Here is a 26998-nt window from a genome sequence, read left to right on the forward strand (position 1 = left end):
TATACACATGTAGCTAATATTATGTTATTTCCTTTAGTCTCTACTTAATTATCAAGAAAAATCTTTTAAATAGAGGAAAAAATGCATACATAAGTATACATTTATACACTGTATTATGTAGCTAATATTATGTTTAATATGCTTTTCTTAGCTGAATGATCTTGAAGTCTTCAGAAGTTTTGGGGGTTTTCTTTCCCAACGTATTCACCAAGTACATGACTCATATACACAGTAAAGGAAGCCTCTGACATATTTACAATAAATAGATACAGATTTGGTCATTATGATGCAGGAATCATAATCATGAATTGCAATCAACAGTTCATCACTTATTAGCAATTAAGACAAAGTGTTCTGTATGTATTGTAGGTATCAGGAGTCTCTTAAAACCATCTTACTATAATTTAGATAAAAAATAAAACGACAAATTAGAGAAATTCTTTGCTCTAAATGAGTTGATCAAAGAAAAAGAGGAGGGGAAAAAAAGAAAAAAAATAGTTTCTGAGTTCCTGTTTGCATGTCAGATTTTTAATTCTTTTAATGTTTATTTCTGAGAGAGAGAGAGAGAGAGAGAGCGCAAACAGGGGAGAGGCAGAGAGAGGAAGACACAGAATCTGAAGTAGGCTTCAGAGTTTGAACTGTCAGCACAGAGCCCAATGGGGGGCTCAAACTCAAGAAGTGTGAGATCATGACCTGAGCCAAAGTCAGAAGCTTAACCAACTGAGCCACCCAGCTGCCCCTGCATGTCAGATTCTTAAAGAAGTATAAACATGGAGATGCTTTTGCTCATTTGTGGGTGTCTCCTTGTGGTGATGGTAGAAAGCTAATTGCTTGCTAGAAAGCCATAGAAGTTTCCCTAGAAAACAGGTCATTTCAACCAGGTGTAGAAGAGCAACTGGATTTTGATGATGATGATGATGATGATGATGATGATGAAGGAGGAGGAGGAGGAGAAGGAGGAGAAGGAGAAGAACAAGAACAAGAACAAGAACAAGAACAAGAACAAGAACAAGAAGAAAGTAGAATTCCTTGCACAAGAGATGGGTAAAGTGGAGTCCTGGCAAGAGATAACATGGGTAAGATAGGAAGACCTAAAATGCTCATTCACTGTTGCAGTGGGTCTATTTACCAAAGTTATAATGTAGGTTAAGAGCAAAGAAATCAAATGAAGCCAAGCTATTTACCTAATTGTGGCCTTCAATTTATATGTTTACTTGTGTCTTCTAGTTGTCTCATCATTCCACCTGCTTTAATTTACGTGACTTTGCTGCACTGCACGTATCCTTATAGGTTGTCTTAAATGCAATTTGAAATAAGCCGGGGTACTTATTACATACATAAGAATGACTTTTGTAATCTCAGACTCTGAATTTTGGATCCCGCCTTATCTTGTCAGGTACGGAAGAGGTCTAACACCTTTCCTCTAATAGTATAAAGTCTAGAAACAGGTGTTTCCTAGAGCAAGGCCAGGGGTGGAGGACAGATAAGGATATCCAAAAACAGTAAAAGAAAAGGGAGAAAATCATGGTTTGAAAAATATACTGCTCAATAAAATATAACGGATACTTGAATGCCTGCAAACAAGTATGAGCAGGACACTGGTGAATGAAGTGCTCCTACAGAAAGCTCAGTTACAAAGAAGTCTCTCGCAACTGTGATTTCCTAATTCACTCTTGACTTGACCCACCAGCTCAATCCAATATCTGGCTGACTACAGATTTTGACCATTTTCTCTTTCTCTATGCGTGGCATCTGCATGTGAATATACACAAACAAATAATTAAACATCAAGCAAATATCAATAGGATTAGTCTGGCATGTTGGAACAAATCTTGATAAATCCATCTCAGTAACAATACTCAAACTACAAGTTTGTGAGAGGAATACAAATTCAGCCTATTGAAGTACTATCGTTGTAAGGAGAGATATTTTAATAAAACTGCTTCGTCAGTTCCTATTACTAAGGGACTAAAGCTATTGAGCTGTGGAACTTAGGCCAAAAAAGGGGATTTGGAAATGCAAATCAGAGATAAGACGGTAATAAATGTCTTTCATTCAGCAACACACCAGCCCAGATGCCAGGAGCTATTTTAAAGAGGACTCTTAATATTTCTGTGAAATTGGAAGCATACTTACCCAAAATGGACATCTCTGGCACTGTAGCATGATAGGGTCCATTAAGAAACTCTGGCGCATTGTCGTTGATGTCTTGAACTTTAATAATAAATTCAGAAGGAGGTTCCAGAGGCTTGTTTGTCTCCCAGTCCACTGCCTGAGCTGTTAGAGTATATTCTGCCTTTTCCTCACGGTCAAGTCTTTTTATAGCATGGATATCTCCTGTTATATCATTTATTTGAAATATTGTCCCAGCTCCATCACCTGACAGGATATACTTGATTTTTTTGCTTCCAGGATCCAGGTCTGTGTGTAGCTAAAATGCAAAGTGACATCGGTTAGCAATGAGGCAATTTGCAAAGTTATTTCTTAACCACCTTCTGTTTGAGTATCAAGTTGGTTCTTTCTACATTCATTCTAACATCATCAATTTATTCTAACAGTAGTTGTACAAAGAGTTTAGGCACTGTATGCATATCAATCAAAATGAAATATAGGGGCACCTGGGTGGCTCCGTCGGTTAAGCGTCTGACTTCAGCCCAGGACATGATCTCACAGCTTGTGAGTTTGAGCCGCACATCGGGCTCTGTGCTGACAGCTTGGATCCTGGAGACTATTTCAGATTTTGTGTCCCCTCTCTCTGCCCTTTCCCCACTTGTGTTCTATCTCTCTCTCTCAAAAATAAATAAAACATTAAACACAAAATTAAAAAATATTATAAAACAAAATGAAATACAATAAAATGTATACAAATCAGTTTGAACAGTTTTTTTTAATGTCTATTTATTTTTTGAGAGAAAGAGAGACAGAGCATGAGTGGATAAGGTACAGAGTGAGGAAGACACAGAACCTGAAATAGACTCCAGGCTCTGAGCTGTCAGCACAGAGCCCCACGTGGGGCCAGAACTCAGTAATGGCAAGATCATGACCTTAGCCAAAGTCAGACACTCAACCATACATTTAGAATGATAAAAATATCAAGAGGAAAACACAAAAATCATGTATTCTTTTCCATTTATTAATACATTTATTTAAAGTTGTTCTTAGCTACCTTTAATGGATCATTTAATGGATTATAGTGTCAACAACTATGGGATTTGCTTATATGATAATTCTCTTAACTTTTCTAGAAGTCGATAAGTTAGACTATTTCACATGAAACATGAGAAAAGTGAGGTGTGACAAGGCCCATCATAACCTCTCCAATGTTTCTATTTGATGGGATCAGGTACAGTAGACCCATAATTCAACTCAGGTCTACCTGTTAGAAAAACAAAAATAATCCAACCTGAAGTATAGCAAGATCTTATATTTTCTATGACCTTCTCTTCTTTGATTTGTACAATTTTTCTGGTCCTGGAAAATTATTCCCATTTTATAAAGAACAGCGGGGCCAGAAAAGGGTCCCCTTTGAAAAATCAGAACTTTGCAGGAGAAATACAAATTCATCTCAGGTCAGGGTGTCATCACTAGCTAGACCCCCAAGGCCTAACCTTTACTACTTTTACCTGCTTGTACCCACTGACCTTTGTTCCACACGTTTCTGTAAGCTCTTCTTTCCAGCTTATCTCTTTATTCAAGCAAAAGACCCTATAGGTACAATATCCCGTGAAGGAAACCAAAATTATCCTTCAAGCAATAACGAACTGCTTAGAGGAAGAGTTCCATGGACCCAGACCACCCAGACCAGTTTGAACTAAACTTCTGACTCACACCTGTGCAGATGGACCACAGAGTGACTGACAGTTACCTTTACCTTATTACAATACTAAAATCTCCACCCTGGGAGGAGCACAAGCCTCATTTACATAACATACAAATATAATATGAATATGCATGTTTCCTTAAGGTACATGTGGGACCTTAATGCCCACCTCTACATCCAATGACAAGGCTCCCCTTTCTAAATATTCATCCTAATCCTAAAAAAAAAGAAAAGAAAAGAAAACAAAGTTACCCTTGCTCAAAAGTCACAGCTTTTGAAATTACTCCCCATGGTCTCCTTATTTGTCGCAAAAAAGTTTACTTTGTGTGACAACACCACCTGGTATAGTTTCTATCTGTGACTCACCAAGGACTGAACTCATGTTAGTTTGGTTACAAGGGCAAAAATTTACTGAATACCTACCCTACCTGAAGCATTCTGGTAAGTACTAGGGAAAACAGAACCCCTCTTTTAAAATTTTCAGCTTACTCTCAAGAGTGAGACAGGAGTGTTCTGACACATGGTACATCTTCTTTATACTACGTTGACTCCTGTTAAAAAAAACTAAAAACAAAACTGTATATATTTCAGTTTGCATTTTTAAAGGAAAATTCACTGAATTATGGCTGAAAATAGTGCTTAAATGTACATATCTTCAGTATGTATGTATGTATGTATGTATGTATGTATGTGTGTCTGTGCGTGTATCTATCTATCTATCTATCTTCCAGGTATTTCACTGTAAGATTTCAAATTTCAAATACTTGTTCCTTAAAAAAAATTGCTGCTGCATGGAAAGAAACTCCTAGACTCAAAGATACTGTGTTCTCTTGGGATCACTTTTATTCAGAACAGGCTCTATCGCTTTCTTTGCCAATTTAAATTGTATTTAGCGCTTCAATAAATGAAAAGAATATAAAAAAAAAGACATAAAATAGCAACAAAGAATCCAAATGCATCTAGATCTCCTACTTTACTTTTGCATATTTTAAAAAGTTAAAGCATAAGATTACATCAAATATTTATTGAATCTCAAAATGTATCCCTTTCATTTATTGTATTAAATTTATTAACAAGAGCAAATATTGAAATGCCACTTTATCTTAATGAGTATGGGATTATAATTCATTAATGTGATATTAATCCTAATTTATGATCATTTTAATTTATGTGCATTTTAACATTTTCATTAGCATTTTTATTAAAAAAAGAAAATTTGAATAATATATCCTTCTTGGAGGTTTCCATCCACATACAAGGCATTCCTGAGACACAAAGGTATTGGTATGTGTCACTCTTGCACACAGCATTTTTGCTAAAAAAACTCAAGCCATCCAAATGGTGTTATCCTCATTTATGCTGGAAATTATTTCTGCCATACTTTTCTTTATATTTACCCATAGCCTCTGATAAGTAAATTGCATTATAATCCTAACTTGGGTTTTGATGGCCCCTTCTGTTAAAAGTAATGGAAGCAGAAGGGGAAAGCATAGGTTTTTGAAGTCATAAAACACAAAGCTAATATTTAGGTCTCTAACCATATGAACTGGAGAGGTGAACGCATTTATTTGAGCTTCAGATACCTTGCCTAGAACACAGGGATAAACCATCTACTCTGCAGATGTGATTTTGGAATCTGAGATCATCTGAGGAATAGAGGAAAAGGGGAGTGGACATAGTAAGGATACAGTAACTAAAACTGTTTTTATATCAGTATCATACTCAACCATTTGCAACTATCTGAAACACTGCAACATAAGTGAAAGCAACTTCCCAAAACTAGATCCTGGAAAAAATGGAAAAAAAAAAACACCACAACAAAACAAAACACCAAACAAAAACCCTAAGTAAACATTGTATGCTCCGTTTTTCTTCCAGAAATTCATTTTTAGCGAATCTCAGTAAAATCCAGATCACCTGGCTAACGGTACTCTTGAAACACAGAGAATTGTGTTTCTATATATATATTTGGCTCATCCTACTATCTATGTCACACATACAAACACACACTCACATGGTTATTCAAGTAACCCACTTGGCATTACAAACAAAAGATCTGTGGATATGTAAGAATAGCAATTTACAGGCAACAAACGCTGTAAGACTCCAGGTGTGGACTTCAAAAGGACGTGGGGTACAGAAAGACAAGCTGTTCTCTTTGTTGTGCATCACACAAGTCAGCCAGCACCTGCTCACTTCAATACAACTTCACTTATCCTGTCACCAAGATCCTCTCTGTGAGATTATGGTGCAAAAGATGTCCCCAAGACACTGAATTTTCACACACCATGCATCACGTGCAAGGGTGAGGACCACCTCTCCTGAGGGCTGCTTCTGTGACATGGAGCAGGCTGGGTAAGGGACACCTGCAAATTCTCCTCGAGAGGTACAACTCTCAAGGCCTGGCTACAGTAAAGTACAGTATACCCATTCATTTATTAAATATGAACAGAGACGGGGCGCCTGGGTGGCGCAGTCGGTTAAGCGTCTGACTTCAGCCAGGTCACGATCTCGCGGTCCGTGAGTTTGAGCCCCGCGTCAGGCTCTGGGCTGATGGCTCGGAACCTGGAGCCTGTTTCCGATTCTGTGTCTCCCTCTCTCTCTGCCCCTCCCCCGTTCATGCTCTGTCTCTCTCTGTCCCAAAAATAAATAAACATTGAAAAAAAATTGAAAAAAAAAATTTAAAAAATAAATAAATAAATAAATAAATATGAACAGAGAATGTTTACAAACAACATACACATGGTTGCTGCTCTCCAAGACCCAAAGGCTAGTGAGAGATAAATACACAGAAAATTCAGGGTAAGTAGACTTGTTATTATTATTATTATTATTAATTATTATTACATGTGTTGGCTACTTATCATCTGGTATACATTTTTACATGTATAAATGCAATGTTATTCCCACAGCAAACTAGATAATATTTCTCCACTTCACCAATGCAACTAATGCAATTCAGAGAGTTTTCGGGAACTCTTCCACAGAATGCATTATCAGCAAGTGGCAATCTTCAGAGTGTAAGCTTTAGAGTCAATTTCCTGGATCCAAATGCATGCTCTACAGGCTATGATATGGAGGGGTACGGGAGCATACAGAAATTTTACTTAAGTCAGAACGTGAAGTGTGGAGGGACAGGAATGGCCTCTCCAAAGAAGCGATGATTAAAACCTCAGATCTCAAAGAAAGGAGGAAGCACATGCCAGCCACAGGTAATAGTACGGATAATGATCCAGAGAAAAAAACAGAGCATGCTGTGTTAGAGGAAGTAAAGATGATTCAATATGGCTAGAGCACTGAGTCAAGGAGAGAAAATGTAGCAGAAAGAGAGAGAGAGAGAGAGAGAGAGAGAGAGAGAGAAAGAAAGAGAAAGAGAGAGAGAGAGAGAGAGAGAGAGAGAGAGAGAAAGAAAGAAAGAAAGAAAGAAAGAAAGAAAGGAAGGAAGAAAGAAAGAAAGAAAGAAAGAAAGAAAGAAAGAAAGAAAGAAAGAAAGAAAGAAAGAGAAACCAAGCCAGCCAGGGGTCAGATTATGAAGAGTTTGGAAAACAAGAAGTGGAATTTAGATTTGACTATGAAAGTAACAAGAGTCCATATACACAAGGTTTCAGTAAGGAGCCTGACATTATCATAATTTTGTTTTCATAACATCACAGAGGTTGGTGTATGCCTACAAGAAAGGTCTTGTGGGCAAAAGAGGGAGAGGAGGTCAGAGAGAAAACAGACACCAATTCGCAAAGCTGCCTCAATTTTGGTGCTCAAGTTCGGCTTGACACCCATGATCTGTCACATCTACCACCAGACGAATCTTCAGTCCCTCTGGTCACTCACTGCGGCCTGGCTGGAGAAGCAGAGTGTCAGGTGTGCAAAGGGTGAACCCAGTTTCTTAGATGAAGTCTTCAATTTCAGGGATCCTAACAGGACTGCTACATATCTGAGCTGAAATGTGAGTATCAGTACAATTGCACCCTCGCCATCTTCCATCTATTTGCATAATACCCCCCAATTAAAATGAGTTTAGACTACAAAAGTCATGGGAAGAAGGATCTACATTTACATTTCCCCTTGTATCCCCACTGCCTAGTAAGGTGTCTGTCACGGTGTTGGAAGCTCTAAATGTTTTCATGGAATAAAGTGAATGTGAAGGAATGGAGGGAAGTAAGATCTTCCCATTCCATTTTCAAAACAATGATTTAAAGAGGAGAGAAAGGAATTTAGAATAATTAGGCACAGTGATCTAAAGTCTAATCAACTGTAAATCCAAAGCCCTGGAAGTCCCCCAACTGTGTATTCAACTTTAACACCCAGTGTAAGAATGGGGACATGGGAGACATGGGAATGTTGATGGAAGGATGAGTAGATGGATGGATAAATGGATGGCCAGTGGAAGGGTAACAGACGGAAAATAACAATTATGTGATAATCAGAAATCATTGCTCTCAGAACAAGAGCCCCTGCCCCACCCCAGTCTCCAATGTCACCCACATCTCTTTGTGAATGTCAAAAACAAGTTCAGACTACTTTTCAACCTTCTCACACAGGATCTCTGAGGACACTAAAGTACTCCTAGGACAACAGAGTCTGAGAAGACGAATTCCTCCCTTAATGGCTATTTTAATGCCAAAGAATGATTTAATTACCACTCTGCCACCTTTCCCTCTGGAGTGAGTTTTGAGGGATGACATCCAGTGACTCACAGGGGAAATTACTTCCTCATCACTTCCTTATCAACTGACAACTGGATAGCTCTGGCATCAGAACTTATTTGGAAGTTCCACTTTATCTGCAAAGACATCACCAAAGAGTGTCTCATTCCCTATCCTGCTCTAGAGAAGTATCCAAGTTGCTAGGAAAGAATCATCTTCTGGGACCCAGAGAAATTAACAGAGATCATTGTGGCATAAAACTGTCACTTATTGATCCGTTTTCAAGAATCTCCTCCCCTTTGGATAAGACAGCAAGCTTAGCACTCTTGAATCAAATTGTATCCTAGCACCTTATTCTCAGTATCTAGTACTGTGCCTGTCAGGGAGAAACAATACCATGGTCTGTGAAACTATCAGTGAGTAGACTGATAATCTCATCCTTACAACCATTTACTACCAAAGATGGCACTAGGGACTTTGACACAATGTACAATTTTGGTCTAAATCTCAAGAATGTGGCACTTCAATCTAAATCAAAAACATTGGGGCACCTAGGTGGCTCAGGTGGTTGAGCGTCTGACTTTGGCTCAGGTCATGATCTCGCGGTCCATGAGTTCGAGCCCCATGTCAGGCTTTGAGCTCACAGCTCAAAGCCTGGAGCCTGCTTCGGATTTTGTGTCTCCCTTTCTCTCTGCCCCTCTCCCACTCATGCTTGCTCGCTCTCTCTCTCTCTCTCTCTCTCAAAAATAAATAAACATTAAAAAAAAAAACATTTATAGGCTGCTAGGAGATTGAAAGGGCAGGTGAAGAAAAAGAGCACAAGGGCATAAAGATCCTTTTCATGTTTCCAAACTGCTCTCTACCAATAAGGAGCAGGGATTACAGCCATGTAATAGGGATAGCATCACCCCAACATTTTGTAAGACAAAGCTTGGGATATGCAATTACTCTTGTGATCACACACTCTAAGGAAAAAAATAATTCAGTGAAACAACAGTTCTCAAATTAACTCTCCTATAAACCGAGTTACCCTTCAGTTTGTCTTAAGAGGTAAAAAGGCTAAAGAAGAAACACTCCCTGGTTAAAATAACAGAACACAGCATCCCATACTGAAAATGACTCCTGCTTCACAAAAATATAGTTTTCCTAAAGCATCACCACTGGCAAAGGGACAGCATCTTGATATCTCAGACCTGTTCTTTGCATTCTCTGTCAATTACTAGTGTGAGCATTGAACAGCTTGACCTGACCATGGGAACTGGTGTCCAGAGAAATAGAAAGTTAGAAACAAGCCCAAGTGAACTGCTGTTTTTGGCTGCAGGGACCTGAAAATATAGTCAGAAAAAAAAATACATTGTCTTCACTACTCTTTTAAAGATAGATGGATGGATGGTGGATGGATGGATGGATAGATTATAGACAGATATAAAGGAAGGAAGGAAGGAAGGAAGGAAGGAAGGAAGGAAGGAAGGAAGGAAGGTTCGTTCCACAAGGGAAGGACCTCTATGTACAATATTAAACATTATGCCCAGCAACAAAGATCATACTTGGCATATAGTCAACACTCATTAAAGTCTATTTATTTTTTCATCTGCACAGGACCTATTTTAATGTCCCGTACCTTGTCAATGATTTTACATGGATGCAGGACTCAGGTTCAGCAAATATAATGACTTTTTGACACATACACCTAACAACGACAGAACCAGATATAAACCTAGTAAATTGGATTCCAGAGCATGTACATTTTAGCATAATTCTAGAGAGACCCTCAGGAGTACATAAGTAGTTAGTCTAGGGATCTCTCATTTCCCTAGATGAGGAGACAGGATATAAAAGCTTCTCCAGTTTGTTCCTGAATGACAATATTTAATAGACACATTTACAAGCCATGAGTATAAAACCATAGAGAACAGGCGTATTTTGTAAACTAATTTATCCTATAAAAGTTTGAAATGGAATAGACACAGACATAGAAAGAATGCTCAACTAATAGGAATGCGAAAGGAGAATATTAACAGGAGGCCAGCATACTGTTTGCCAAGAGACTACCCAAGCCAACATTCATGACCTGGGCAAATTTATCACCTTCATTTGGACTGTGGCTTTACAGATTTGGAAACATGATGTGTCAGACCCATGAGTCTGAGCCCCTCCCTGGACTTTTGTGCTGACGGTGCAGAGTCTGCTTGGGATTCTGTCTCTCCTTCTCTCTGCCCATCCCCTGCTTGTGTGCGTGCTATCTCAAATAAAAAAAGTGAAAATAAAAATAAAAAAAATAAATTAGGCACCCTATTAACAATAGTAACTAATAATAAAATGGAGCAATTATAACAATATACCATAATACAAGTTCTGTGAATGTGGTCTGTCTTAAAATATCTTCTTGTATTGTGCTCACCCTTTTTCTTGTGATGATACACAACGATAAAATGCCTACATGAAGTGAAATGAATGATGTGTAGGCACTGTGACGTCATGTGTTAAGCTACTATTGACTGATAATAGATTAGAACGAGGATCTTCTGTTTCAGGATTGCAGTTGACTAAGGGTAACAAACCATGGAAAGGGCAACTGGGATAATGGGAAATTACTGTATTTGTACTCCAAACTAGAGTTTTTGATTCTCATCTGTCTAAAAGGAAGGATATTTGTGAATCTATTCAGTCACCACTCTTCTCACCCACTCTTTCATGCACCCATATGCTGTTGAATAAAACCATTTATCTACCTACATTTCCCCCCTTAATTCTCTTATCCACACATTTGTCCGTTCACTCATCCACCCATCAACCCATCCATCCACCCATTGAGTAGTGGTGGATGAAACTTGAAATTGTGATTTCTTCTGTTAAATCTGAGCTTTGGCTGTGACCGTCTGCTTTTCACAAGACTTTGAATGAGATGGTTTGCAGAGCCCAAGGGGGAGTATGAGGTAACACAGCTAAGTTATTATTAGGCATCTTGATCACAGAAAAAAAATGATTTACCAATATCACACCCCATTTGATGACCCAGACTACAATCTAGGTTTATGTAGCTCTTTTTAAACTTCAGTTGCAATGTTCTTTCAAGGTCACGGCATTTTGATTATCCCAGTCTCTTTTTAAATACAGAATTTCAGAGAGGAGATGACTGTCATTTGGTTATCCACTGTGTTCTTTCCCACTGTGCTCTTGTCAGTTATTTGGATAACAAGATACATCCTGTTTAGCAAGTAATTGTGATTAGCACATCAGAAATCTAACTCGTATTTTCAACTCCTCTTATTTCTCTGGTTAATCAAATTCTTTTGAAACATAAAGAACACTGACAAAACATTCTCTTAAAATTTTTCCTTTTTCCACAGTTTGAGTGAATGTTCCAGTGTAAATTGACCTTTTGAAAATATCCTGGATGTTTTAAACATCTGTTTAAAACCCACTTCTTTTGTGTATGGCCAATGATCCTGTTTTTGTTTGTGCATTTGCTTTTTAGTCTTCTTCACCTTGCTTGTATCGTATATTACCACATTGTATACTTATTTGGCGGAAAATTTCCCCTTCCCTTATCTCGAAAGGGTTCGAATCCAAGTTCATCTGCTTCTGAAACTCATGTTCATTTTATTGTTTTACAGTTGTGTGCCAGAACCAAACATGGAGGAAGAAAAATGAAAGTACCTGAAACCAAAGACTTCACAAAATAAAAACCTGTTTAGTGATTATTTTAAAACATGCATTTCACATACTGCCTGTTTGCTTAATAAGAGTCTTGTAAGAATTACAGCCAAGGTAGGGGTAATCGGTTCTGAGGCACAGAGCAGGAAACAGAATCCTAGATCAAATGACCTCTGGAAACCTGTGACACCTAATTAACACCTCAGAGCCCTAGGTCCCCAAACTTGCCTGTGGGGAGGAGACTAATGTTAGCAACCTTCCCAGGTGGAGTAAAGGAGAGAACTTATCCTAGCTCTTGGGAGATCTAGCAAGCTTAGGAGGTAGAAGTAGGGAGGTGAGATGTGGGATTTGCAGAAAACAGTAGCAAGCTAGAGAATTATTAGATACACTTTTCAAATTTGAATCTACTAATAGGGAAAAACTACTCAAATGACCATGTATTCCCACTTGCCCGAAAAAAATAAACTAAAAGAGCTTTCCTTTGTAACACGCAACAACCCTAATAGCATGACAGCAATCATTAGGTGCATATGGATGCTCAATATGGAATTTTGAATATAGGAAAAAGCTCTAATCTACTTAATTTCTTCTTGCTCGTATTTCTATGTATTTATAAGAAACTATACTGGGTATATGCATTCCTAACTTCTTCACCCCCTTTGATCATGAGAAAAGGTGAGTCTGGCTTAGTGGACTCTTAGGCCATTCAAAATTGATCAAACGGTCCCCTTCACCTTCTTCCTATTAATCAGCTGTACTAGTTTATTTGCAATGACAAGTTCAAAAGCTACTAATACAGATGTAATATATGTGGACAGGAGAGGGAAGAAGAGTGACGAAGAGTTTGCATGGGGTGGTGGTTAGAAGAGAAGATAAGCTTTTTTGTGTATTATATATTTACTTTCGATTTTGGTGTATTTGAGCAGAGAGAAGAGATTTGTGTGAAAGATTTTCAGAGATGCAAGAAGGGAACCAAATTTCTAAGATGTTTCATTTAACAATAAAATGTAGGTTTCACACTGGCATATTATGGAGGGATTCTATTAAAGAAGTGGATTGCTGGGGCACCTGGGTAGCTCAGTTGGTTAGACAGCTGACTTTGGCTCAGGTCAAGATCTCGCAGTTTGTGAACTCAGGCCCCGCATCAGCCTCTGTGCTGACAGCTCAGACCCTGGAGCCCGCTTTGGACTCTCTGTCTCCCTCTCCCTCTAACCCTCCCCCGCTCACACTCTGTGTCTCTATCTCAAAAATAAACATTTAAAAAATTTAAAAAAATAAAGAAGTACGTTGCTTTTCAACTACCTTTGGATATAAGACTGAGGGTTCTTTGAAAGTGACTATGTACTGAGATAAAGGCTTAATATAGGTCAGCACTGCACAAATTTTACATGTGTGTGTATGTTTATAACTTGGCAATTCAGAACCAACAATGGAGGATTGGGTAGATTGGATTGAATGGTGTAGTCCTGGTGGGTATGCTTACTTATCTATAGTTACATTTATAAGTCTCTGTCATCAGGGTACCAGACATACTCTGGGAAGAAGTAAACCTGTACGGTTGGTAAGGAGATCTCTCCTATCTCTATAGGAAACACTTCTGTCAGGACTTCTTACCTGAGCACTGGAAAAAACAGGAAGGGCTACATCAGAAGTCCCAAAGTATGGGTCCACAGATCTCTGGGGATTTCTGAGCACCTTCCAGGTCGTCAAAGTTATTTTCTTTTTTCACCATATTGACATTTGTATTTACATTGTGAGTATAAGACAAAACTGCTGCCATGTTAGCACCAATCAAGGCAGTGGCACCAAACTATACTAAGAAACAGGGTAACTCTTCACTACCACATACTTTCAGTAAGTAAGTAAATAAGTAAATAAGTAAATAAATAAATAATTTTTAAAAAGTCGGTTTCACTTGAGAATGTTTTTGATGAGGGGCATCTGGGTGGCTCAATCGGGTGAGCAACAGACTCTTGATTTCAGCTCAGGTCATGATCTCCCAGTTAGTGGGATCAGGCCCTGCATCACGCTCTGGGCTGATAGCATGGGGCCCGCTTGGGATTCTCTCTCTTCCATTGTCTCCGCCACCCCCCACCCCCGCCCACCTCAAAATAAATAAATTTAAAACAAGAATGTCTTTTATGAGACAATACAAAATATTAATTTTATTAAATCTCAGCTCTGAGTATACATTTTTAGCATTCTGTATAATGGAATGGACAATGCCCATAAGGTATCTCTGCTCCATAGTGAGGTATGATTATTGACTCAAGGAATGTCACATATCATTGTTTCAGCTGCAAGCTGAACAAGCTACATTTTTTTATGTGAACAAATGATAGACAAACTATTCTGACTTGAGTATTTACCATATATTTTATCAAAAATTTACAATTTGTAAAATATATTTTTTTTAATTTGCAAATAAAATTAGCTTCTTGCTTCAAAGATAACAGTATTTGTTGCCCATGAAAGAATTTGAGCTTCAAAGCAAATCTTAAAATTTAAGAAAACATGCATCCACCTATGTGAGATTGAACTTCAAAATACTTAATTTTTTTGTGTGAGATTAATCTGATGGCACTACTAAACATGAATTTTTATTATAATAAAATTTTAAAGATCTATATAACTCAGTGAAACAGGGTTTTCCAAATGAGTGATGCTAAAAAAAACTATAAAATGGCAAAGATCTATTCCAAACAAAAGGGAAACCAACAGACTTAATGTAGAAGAATACAAAAACTTATTGACATGGTTTCCGATTCACATTGAAACTAGCTTTTCAGGCACTTCCTCTTGTGGAGATTTGGGTGTCATACCAAAGAAAAATATCCACAATTATCTGGAAAGATTATAAAAATATCCATGCCTTCCCAACTACAGATTTGAGGCTGGATTTTCTTCTTATATTTTAATGAAAACAACATACTATGACAGACTGGATGCAGAAGTAGATAGAAGAATCCAGCCATCTTCTATTAACTCCGAAATTAAAGAGGTTTTTTTTTAATGTAAAACAATAACATTCTTCTCATTTTTTTGCTTTGGAAAGTAGTGTTCATTCAACTTTTATGAGTTTATCATTTATAAATGATTTATGTCATAAGTTTATAATTTTTAACTTTAAATGACTTAAATCTTTAAACTTTCTCAGTGTGAATTTCTAAAATGGAAAACATGTAAGTATAATACAGTTCACATAAATCAAGGCTTTATGGAGTCCTTAATAAGTTTTTTTTAAGTTATAAAGATGTCCTGTGACCAAAAGAAATTTGAGAACCACTTATTCAAATTTATAACAATTATACCTTAATAAAGTTTATTTTAAAAAAAACTAATATAATTTAAATTTTCATTAAACATAGGCTAAATGTAATGTAAACAAAGGTTGCTGAAATTAAAAAAAAAAAGAAAGAAAGAAAGAAAAATTGTAGGGTTATTCCAAACCTAGGTTTGGAAGTTTCAATGTATGACCACAAGAAAGTTGAACTTACCTTGTTTCAATCTGAGGCAAGTTTTACAAATGGGAAAATTAGCACTTTGAAACTTTGTTAATGTTAAATGTTAAATGACATACTATAAATCAAGTTCCCGCCCAAGTTCCCTCCTTCTTTGAAGCTAACTTAACACTAATTTGCACATTAAAGCAATTCTTCTTAGACACTGGGCACTCATCTGAAATCTCAGGTGAATATTATCTCAGGTTATTCCAAAGCCCTGGTAAACCATCTACATGGCTAGAAGGAAAAAGTACAAACACATTTTCATCTATATACTGGAGCAGTGTAAACATTAATAAGTATCAGAATCCTAAATAAAAACACAGACTTCTGGACCCTATGTAGAAATTTGGGGTTGGGCACCCAAACAATTGCATTTCTAAAAAGCTTCTAAGTGATACTAATATTATTGGTCCAGGAAACCTTTGAAAACCACTGGCTAAGAAATCAAAAAGGAATTTACTTCTGTGATTTTTTTTTAATCTTGAAAAATTGTAAGTGAAATTATTTTATCTGGTAACAAATGCTAATTTTAATAAATGGTTCCAGTTGTTTCTGCCAGAAATGGTCAATGTTATGTTCCAAAACATTTTTTACAAAGATTCTGACATTCATGTCCTGAATACTAAAACTCTTAATTTATATAGTAATAGAGATTCATATCTGTCCCTGTAGTCTATTGTAAAATATAGTCAACAAATATTAATACCGTTTCTACTATGTGCCCAGAAAACAGATTCTCACCCCATCCTCTTGCTGTGGCACATAGCAGATTCATACTGTTCTATAAGAGTTAAATATCAGGTCAAATTTACCTGCTTAACCAAATCCACAAGTACCTTGGATGTTTAATAGTAGAATCCTTTTCACACTCCTAACATCTACCCTAACTACTGAAAGTTGCTGAAAATATTCACCTTCCCAGGCATCATCAGTGTGTACTCATGTGAAGGTCAAAGAGCATCATACTCAAAAATTGCACTCATAAATATACAGGATCTTGGTGATTGATAGAGCGATATAATCAAGATAAATGGATATTAGCTTCTATTAAAATAAAAAGAAGCCATAAACACTTAAAAATCTTATCTAGCCATGCAGTCTTCTTTAGTTGTTGCAACTCTAAATACAACTCAACCCTTCTATTTTTAACATCTCTGTCTGTTGTGGCAAAGAAACAATTTAAAATAAAGAGTGGTTAGCTGTCTTGAGGAGGACTGTTTGTAAGATACCCTTAATATACAATTTCCATAGAGTTGCTAATTGTTCCTTACTTTAAAATTCACTCTTCTGAGAATGAGATGCATTTGGTAATGTAAATATCAACCAGGCACAGGATACTTCTCTCACTGCATTAGCATCCACATTATTATTCAGTCATAATTAATATACTTTGAAAATAAAGTGTTGACAGCACTCTTATTCAAATATATAGCATATGTTTATAGTCTCACACATTGAGGTACACACATAATTACAATGTATGTGTGAGAGAAATCGCAAAGGCAGTCCAAGAAGCTGAGCTTACACTAACTGAAAACTGCCACTGTCCAATTAACGCAGGTGAGACCATGGGGTAGCAACAGTGCAAATGCCTATCAGACATCGCCAGCCTGATTAAATAACACGACAAAACACAATAAAAAAAGCAAAGAAGTTTTTGTTGTTCCTGTTGTTTTAATAGAACCTCAGGAAGCTAACCAAAGTCGGGAGACTCACAGTTTTTTCTTATCCCAGTAAAAACTAAATCTCAATGGAAAAATTGATTAGTAGAGATAATACTGAATATCCCCAAATCAAAAGGCTCCCCTTTCACCAATCCAAGCCACCATCTGGAGAATGAATAATTATTTCTACTTGTCAGACATAGGCTTTTGATGATTTTAGAGAAATAAAACAGTGATAGTACATTACCTTTGTTTCATTTTTATTTTATTTTTCCATTTGGCCTCATTAGGAAATAATTAATGCATCTTGCCTAATTATAGAGAATTATCCCACATATATTTCAAAGCATCAAGAAACATAAATTTTAAAAGGGTTTTCTTCTACAAAAGTACAATATACAGTTCCTTAGTTTAAATGTATGTCATGAAATGAAAATTAAGACTCGCAGTAAATAACTGTTTACCCGCTAAATGACTTGGTTTCTGAAGTTAATTCTTAATGGGGTGGGGGGATGTGTGCTGTCGCAAAGCAACACAAACTCTCTACCATTATTATTTCAAAGATAACTGTTATCAAGATCAGGTCAGGTCATGACAGGATAAGTTGAGTACATAGAACCTACCATGTACCATTCTAATTGATTAATGTGTGTGTGTTTCAGCCTTACTCTCCATGGTAGTTTTTATTATTCACATTTTATAGATGAGAAATCTGAAACACAGAGTAGTTAAATCACTGACTCCAAGACAAAGTTAATAAAGAAGAATCATGGAGTTTTGTTCTCGAACTACAAAGCTACATGTGTTTGTGTGTGTGTGTACACGTCTTTACAACCATTTTTTTTTCTCCATTTGAAATAAATATTCTATTTGTTTTCTCCAGGATTCTGTTGATACTTCTTTGGAAATAGAAAAATAATCTATTCCCTAAATATGAGAAGGGAATAGATTGAACACTTATTGAAAATTGATCATTTAGTAGATTACTTAAGTCAGAAGACAACAAACAGGAAAACAGCTATTTGAACCCAAGTATGCCTGACAGCAGCCCATTAATTTTCAGTGCTTCACATCACTTTCCAAAGTCTTCATACTTATTTATAGACAATGTTGCTTCCTGTCTCTGTAACACCTTCCAAATTAACACCCTGATCTGTGTCCTTGTTAGCTATTTCTTCTAAAGGGTCAACTCTTGAATTCACCAAACAGATGAAAACCATTAGGTGGTAGAAGGACTTTTTATGTCCTTAGGTTTCTGTGACACCTGACAGATGGAGCATATGCCCACAAATGACCCAGCATTTAAACAATTGTTGGCTAAGCAATAGGAATCATCAGGATGTGGTGCACTCACTCACAACGAAGAACTGGTAAAGGAGTCATAATTTTGATTTAATAGATTCCACTATTTCTTTTGTGAGCTCACATAAGTCTCATTAATAGTAATAGCAACTATACATAGACACATACTGAAAATTGGCATCCAGGCTGTGTTGAGTTAATGGTGAGACTGGAGAGGAAAATGGCTACACAAGGTCTCATTTGTTATACACTTTTTATTTCAAGTGGCTAATCACTGCCATTGAACTCCGCCATTAATACCTTTTATGACAATTTCAAGGATAAAGAGCAAAAAAAAAAAAAAAAAAACCAAGAGATGCATTAGAAGGCATTGCATGAGCTATATCACCTGTGGTCTGAGTGCCTCACCATTTAGCCTTGCCATGTAATTCAACAACCTGGTATAGCAGAAAGAAGATGGATTTTGGAGTCACTCAGTCCTGAATCCCAACAGTGGCTTTGTGATTCAAACATCACGTGACTTTCAACAAATCGTTTTACTTATCTTCAATTTCTACATCACAGTATGAACAAGAACGTCTTACAGAGTCAATGTGACATTTATATTAAAATGAAGTATATCTGTTAACTGACAATATTATGTGTGTAAGGTACAGAACAGGTGGGGGTCTGGATTCACCAAACATTCTTTTATTTCTACTTGTACATATCTTTCATTAAACACACACACACACAACACACATGTGCGTTCATACACACACACACACACACACACACACACACACACAGCAATGCTAAATCATAGACATTATATACAAGTAAATACATGACACAACTCTGTGCCCAGGGCAGGGTCTATGGTGATACCTCAGGAGATGCTTCAGAAAATGGAGCATGAGGAGCCGTGTGGACCTATCTGGCCCGAAGCATAATGATGAAGCCTTACATTTAATCAACTTTAAATGTTTGGGGTTTTTTTTTTTTTTTTTAATTTTTTTTTTCAACGTTTTTTTTTTTTTTTTATTTATTTTTGGGACAGAGAGAGACAGAGCATGAACGGGGGAGGGGCAGAGAGAGAGGGAGACACAGAATCGGAAACAGGCTGCAGGCTCCGAGCCATCAGCCCAGAGCCTGACGCGGGGCTTGAACTCCCGGACTGTGAGATCGTGACCTCGCTGAAGTCGGACGCCTAACCGACTGCGCCACCCAGGCGCCCCAAAATGTTTGGGGTTTTTGTTTGTTGTTTGCTTTTGTTGCTTTTATATAAGACACTGGTTGACAAGAAGATGAGGCAATTAAAAAAAAATACCTAGTAAAACCTTGGATTGAGAGTAACTTGTTCTGTGTGTGTTCCACAAGACAAGCAAACATTTCTAATAAATTTTAACTTGATAAACAAGCGATGTGTTGTGATACAAGCAGTACATGATGCCAAATGTCACATGATCCCAACTAGGTCAGGGAAGTTTATTTTGATACACAAGTGCTTTGATTTACAAGCATGTTTCCAGAATGAATTATGCTTGCAAACCAAGATTTTACTATATTTGAAACCATTGCTCTAAATACTCTAATCGTATGATTCAATTATATAGGAACACCTGAGAGTTCCAAGGGCAGTATCATCATAATGACCAGTCCTTCCCTTCAGTAGGTTAGTAAAGTTAGTTCCAATGAATTGTACTTTACATGCAATAGTTGCACTTCTGTGACCTACATTAAGGAATGTTAGAAATTAAAAGCCTTATGAAATACCTCACTGTGATATTACACAGCTCACATTGGGGATTTTGCTCATTCCATTGCCTAATGTCCTTCGGGGGAAAATGGTGAAGGATAAATAAGTATTCCCAACACCAAGCCAGTGACCAAATTTCTTGAGGTGAATTGGTTTATCTTATGGATACTCTAATTTGTACTGGTAATCAACTTTTATACTTCACAATGGATACTAGCAAGCTGAGAGTCAACCTGTTGGCCCCACCACTAACAAATACATAGGAATTCTATTGTGCAATTTTGTGGATTAGCTAAACTATTTCGCTCCCATTTGTTTTCCGTTTTTGTAACTTGGATCTCAATTATCACTAGGTTTTGAAGGCCTGTCCTTGCTTTTATGTTATTTTTTGGTTTTATTTCTTTAGATTTGTATTTTCATCTATGGTAAGCTTTGAGATGCTTTAGGTGAATACAGTAAACTTGCTTTTGAGATATCCAAATGCCTACCTACCCTATGCACAGGCTATTGCAGAGTAGAAATGTTCTATTTATAATTCTCTCTTTCATCAAGGAACCTCATCAGTTCAAAAACTTGAACTTTTGAAACCTTGTTCTTACTGCGACTCTTGACTGCCCCGGGTAACTGCATCTGTTGTGTGCCCACACAGCTCTCCTCCTCCATTCCTTCCTGTTATCTCTTGTCCACTTCTAATAAAGACCAACTTTAAGACCAATAAAAAACAATATTAATGAACCTAATAACAGTTAATAGGAAATGTTTATCATCCTATCAAATGAGCAAATGAAAATAACATTATATTTTAAAAACTCTATGAAAGTCAGTGATCTGAGAACTTTTCCAAAGATGTTCAAGGTACAGGTGCTGTTGTAGAAGCCACTTCATTAAAATAGCTTTTCTTTGTCTATATTATAAGAGGCAGACATATCTGGGGCTTAGATAGGAACTTGTGTTTTAGGAAAGGGGCAACTGTGAAGAAGCAGAACAGTGTCTGGAACTATATACATTAGATATTTCTTTAATAGAGCTTACAGTTTGGCTTTTTCAATTTGCTTTGCCTATTTGTCTTTAGATTTTTACCTGTTCTGATTTACTGTACTGTGTACCATGTACCATGTATAAACCATACAAGCATCTTGAGCCTTAGTTTCCAAATGGGTATAGTGGGGCTAAGGTTACATATCTGGCTGACTTGGTATCAAGCGGGCCACCCTGACTCCAGAACTCCTGCTCTTAACCAAGTGACTACAACAAAAACTTCCTGAGCTAGGTATTTTCATTCCCAGCTATCTCACCAGCTGGTTGTTCCCCATACAGATTGAAGATTCTTGGGAAGAAAACTATTATATTGCGCTTGCCAGGAAAGATTTCTAATAAGTGCACCACTGTAAAGATGTAAACAAAAGCATGCCTTATTTAATAAGAAGGAAATCAATTAATTAATCAATAGATTAATACATACAAAACTTATGTCAATTACATGCCTCAGAGAAAAACTAAAATGCAATCAATTATAGGTCAGCTTAATATCTGTAGAGCCTTTTGCTCAATGACTCTGTTGCATAACAAATACATGCCTATCACTATAGCCCTATATACTATGGGGACAGTTTTTATTTATTTTTTTATTTTTTTTTAATTTTTTTAACGTTTATTTATTTTTGAGACACAGAGAGACAGAGCATGAACAGGGGAGGGGCAGAGAGAGAGGGAGACACAGAATCTGAAACAGGCTCCAGGCTCTGAGCAGTCAGCACAGAGCCCGACGTGGGGCTGGAACTCACGGACCGCGAGATCGTGACCTGTCTGAAGTCGGACGCTTAACCGACTGCGCCACCCAGGCGCCCCTCTGGGAACAGTTTTTAAACAGAAGTGCAGTCATGAATCATTTTATATCACAGTGGTGATTAGAAATAAGTGCTTAAAAACAAGTGCTTACTGAAATCTGCATTATGCTGAACCAAGAAGAAAGAGAAATGTTTACAGTAACAACAACAAAAAAATGTGAACAGTAAAACTAAACATCAGTGATGTGGATTAAGTAGCTAAAATGAGAGAAGACACACACACATGTATCTATATTCTTTTTTAATGAGAAATTCCATTTTCTTGCACACAAATGCATATAACCTTTAGAAGCAGGTTAACCAACTACTATGAGGACACATTCCAACTTGAGAATAGGGTTAAAATGCTTTGTAATTAGCACAGGTCGCTGACCTTTGCTTATACTACAATTAGATTGCCTATTCCTCAATGCACTTTTGAAAAATGTTTAAAACTAGCTTATTTCTTTAATGCCAAAAGGAATGTAAGTTTACAATCCTGCATTGACCTTTGGAGTTCTGGATTCATCACTCACAAACCTTAGGAGACACTTGCTTTGGGCTTAGAACTGTGTGGACCTTTTTATTCCATAAAATAAACCATAAACTCTTTCTCAGTCCTGGTAAAAATAATGTCCATATTTAAAATAACAACTGAAGCAAGAGTTTGTACTGTATCATTCCTTTCTCCGTGGACCATTAAGGATTTTCTAGCTACAATTTTGTCTAGTTAAGAAAAGTGGTCTCTGGGTATTTGACTGCAACAAAACAAAACAAAGGGCCTTAAATGTCACCCTCAATGAAATTCCTGATGTTATTCTCCATTACTTGACTTGAAGAGTCCAAGAGACAAAAATGCAGCTTTCAAAAGAGCCTGACTTGCTACCTGCTGGGTCTGACTAGCTAATAAATGCACATCTAACCACACCCTTGAATTTAAAAGTTGCTGGGACTCACATCAAAGATAGTACTTACTGCAGCATTTTCTCTGCATTGAACTATATATGTGTGTGTGTGTGTGTGTGTGTGTGTGTGTGTGTGTGTGTGTATACACACATATAGTCTCACTTAAAATGAATATAAAAGTTGAAATAATGAGTACGTCTGATGTTAAGAATCCCTCGGTTTGCGGGTGTGGTGGTGGAGGCAAATATAAACTGTATTAGACTCTCATCACACCACTGTGACACTTTTTCTGGTTACTAGGAACACTTACGTTCCACTGTCAGCAATTGTGAACCACGATGTCATGTGGGTCCAACAGAAAGTCCACGAGGGGTTTTACTAACTATAATAAGTAAATGTTAAACAAACAAACAAAAATAGCACATAAACTTGCAATGATAAAATCTGCTTTAAAAAAAATCAGTGGTATTAAATGTGCGGTTCTGGGATTTGAGCTAAACATACACACACACACATACACAGGCCTAGTAATCGATAACTGGATTAACACATACACATCTAATGAATAACTGGACTAGAAGTGAGATGTTCTAAAATGTAATGAAAAATTACAAATCATCTCCATGACATACTGTGTTATTAACTGTGAAGAGAACACTGGACACCTATGAGAAATAATGCCAGAAACAAACAAACAAAAAAATAGCATTATGAAGTCAAAAAACCCAGTTCAGGGGCGCCTGGGTGGCGCAGTCGGTTGGGCGTCCGACTTCAGCCAGGTCACGATCTCGCGGTCCGTGAGTTCGAGCCCCGCGTCGGGCTCTGGGCTAATGGCTCAGAGCCTGGAGCCTGTTTCAGATTCTGTGTCTCCCTCTCTCTCTGCCCCTCCCCCGTTCATGCTTTGTCTCTCTCTGTACCAAAAAATAAACAAACGTTGAAAAAAAAAATTAAAAAAAAAAAAAAACCCAGTTCAAGGGTTTTGGACTTTTGTGCTCCAAAAATAAATTTTGCAGTATACACATGTACTTCTGAAAATATTCTCCACACAGGAATATATCTGTGGCCTGGGGAAAATTAATCTGGAATTATATGAGTTTTGCTATATACAGTGTCCTTGATTATTATGCCACTGTCAGGTAATAACTAAGTGCTATCAGGATTAAGATATAACAGGAGGTTCAGAGTGGTGAAAACTGAGTCCTAATTTCTGGGACCCGCTTTTTTTTTTTTAACTGTCATTGATTGTACCATTCCAAACCCTGGGGATGTAATAATAAATCAGAGATATCTCCTGCCCTCAGTGACATATATTTTATTTGACATGATGTCTGGATTTGAATTTTACAAAAGAAAACACAGTAGTTAAGAAATACAATCCCCAGCAGGGAACTAAGATTCCAATGTGTACCCATACTATCTAGGGAACCTTGTTAAAATGCAAATTTTGATTCAGCAGGTCTGTGATGGAGCCTGAGCATCTGCATTTCTAAAAAGCTCCGAGGTGACACTGGTGTGACCTAGGAACCCCATAAGACCCACTCAGAACAAGACAGGAATCCATTCTTTGGAAGGTGAAGATGAGATGGAACCACCATGCGAAAAAGGAAGTTCCAGGGGCGCCTGGGTGGCTCAGTTGGTTAAGAATTTGACTCTTGATTTGGGCTCAAGTCATGATCTCAGGGTTCCTGAGTTTGAGCCCCGCATCGGGCTCTTGCAATTCTGTCTCCCTCTCTCTCTGCCCCTCCCCACTTATTAGGTCTCTAGCAAAATCAATAAAAATAAACTTACAAAAAAAAAAAAAGAAGTTCCATCTACTGAAGAAGTTGTCCTCTTTCTTATTCATAATGACCTGAGAGTAAGACCCTCTTCATTTGAAATATACACCAATACAGACAAAGGGAAAATGGACAGCCAAGTTTAAATATAGGTCTAAAGCCCTTTTCCTTTACAATCAACCCCACTGTGTACCAAACTGAGAGGATCAGCATCAATTGAACAGTTTCAAGAAACCACAATAGGTCCAGTATGGTTGGGGAGCAGAGGATATTGAGCAGTGTGTAAAGAGGAGAGGCTGATTTTTTAGGTAGTGGTATGTTTGTGGGCATCCTATAGACATATTAAGTACACTAGACTTTTACCCAAAGGTGTTTGGAGAAGTTAATGAGGGATTTAGAGCAGGGGAACACATGTCCAGATACGTGTTTTAAAAATATCACTCAGACTGCACTGTGGAAAACTGAATGAAAGAGTATAATCTTGAAATCAGGAAAGAAATTTTTAGAAATTAAATTTAAAAAAATACATGGTGATGGGGCTCCTGTGTGGCTCAGTCTGTTAAGCTTCCGACTTTGGCTAAGGTCATGATCTTGGGGTTTGTGAGTTCGGGCCTCACATCGGGCTCTATGCTGACAGCTCAGTGCTGACAGCTCAGAGCCTGGAGCCTGATGCGGATTCTGTGTCTCCCTGTCTCCCTGCCCCTCCCCCGCTTGCACTCTGTCTCTTAAAAATAAACATCAAAAAAAAACTTTTTAAAAAAAATACATGGTGAAGGGGTGCCTGGGTGGCTCAGTCGGTTGAGCGTCCAACTTCGACTCAGGTCATAATCTCGCAGTCTGTGAGTTCGAGCCCCGGGTCAGGCTCTGTGCTGACAGCTCGGAGCCTAGAGCCTGCTTTGTATTCTGTTGACTCGTCTCTTTCTGCCCCTCCCCCACTCATGCTCTATCAAAAATAAATAAACATTAAAAAATTTTTTTAAAATACATGGTGAAATAAATCAGGCAAGGAAATATGGAAATATAGCTTAAGGTGGTTTCAGCAAAAATGGAAAGGCATGGTAAAATTTGAGAAATATTCATTGGGATAAATATTGGGGATATTAATTAACTCTACAAGCCTGGGTTTTTGCTTTCTCTTTATTTTTTTCAATTTTCACATGTAGCAAAAGGAACAGAGTTCTAGGAATTTTTTTCTCCTACTTTAAGATTTTATATGGTCTAGTCTATTTTGGATTACATCTGTGTTTCCTGAAGAGAGATACCCTAATTAATTTTAAGTGGTACAGACAGAACAATTTTAAATGTATAGATTATTTTTTTTTCTCTGAATGGAAAGGGCAATGAACACATCAAAACCTGTGATTGTAGAGATAACATTGCTTGAGTGAGGGCAGAAATCATCTACAGTGCTCAGATTGGATCAGTGACAGAGGTGTTTCTGGATGGTGCTGGCATATGCCACAAAGTAAGGAGACAGTACCTGAATGAATGAAGTTGCCTCAGCCCATATGGCCCAGAAGTACTGAGTGGTGCCCAGAGTGAGCCAGAGACAAACAGCCTATCTAAATTCCAGAACACTAAAGCCCTGCCTGCGAAATACCCGAGGCATGCCAGCCTGCCCAGTGGACATGGGGGCAACATATGTCAGAAGGTAGGTTTAGTGTGGGTACATAGGATGTATCTGGGAATCTAAACGAACTACCAGATATCCTTCAAGTCCTGGCTCAATAAAGGGTCTCCCTGACCCCTTGAGTAAGTGGTGACTCTACACTAGTTAGTATAAACTGAAGGATAAAAATAAGAGGAAGCTTAAAGTCAAGATTCAGTAAGGACACTTTACTCTTTTGTATCCTAGCACTTAAGAATATGACTTATACGGGGACCTGAGTGGCTCAGTTGGTTAAGCGTCCAACTTCAGTTCAAGTCATGATCCCACAGTTCTTGAGTTAAGCCCCACGTCAGACTCTGCACTGACAACTCAGAGCCTAGAGCCTGCTTTGGATTCTCTGTCTCCCTCTCTCTGTGCCACTCCCTCGCTGTGCTGTGTCTGTCTGTGTGTCTCTCTCTCTCTCTCTCTCTCTCTCTCTCTCTCTCTCTCTCTCTCTGTCAAAAATAAATACATAAACATTAAAAAAAATAGAGTTAAAGAAGAATACGACTT

At 37.6% G+C, this 26998-nt stretch overlaps 1 protein-coding gene across 3 annotated transcripts in view; it reads right to left on the reverse strand.

The window, feature by feature from the left end:
• Positions 1 to 26998, reverse strand: part of LOC122494308 (cadherin-8) — a 364626-nt gene that overhangs the window by 245812 nt on the left and 91816 nt on the right. For all 3 annotated transcript variants that reach the window (XM_043599374.1, XM_043599373.1, XM_043599372.1), the window contains exon 3: positions 2137 to 2431. In XM_043599374.1, the coding sequence (XP_043455309.1) occupies positions 2137 to 2431 (295 nt within the window). The remainder of the gene's footprint in view (positions 1 to 2136; positions 2432 to 26998) is intronic.

The sequence above is a fragment of the Prionailurus bengalensis genome, chromosome E2 (genome assembly GCF_016509475.1).
Source record: "Prionailurus bengalensis isolate Pbe53 chromosome E2, Fcat_Pben_1.1_paternal_pri, whole genome shotgun sequence".
Taxonomy (NCBI): domain Eukaryota; kingdom Metazoa; phylum Chordata; class Mammalia; order Carnivora; family Felidae; genus Prionailurus; species Prionailurus bengalensis.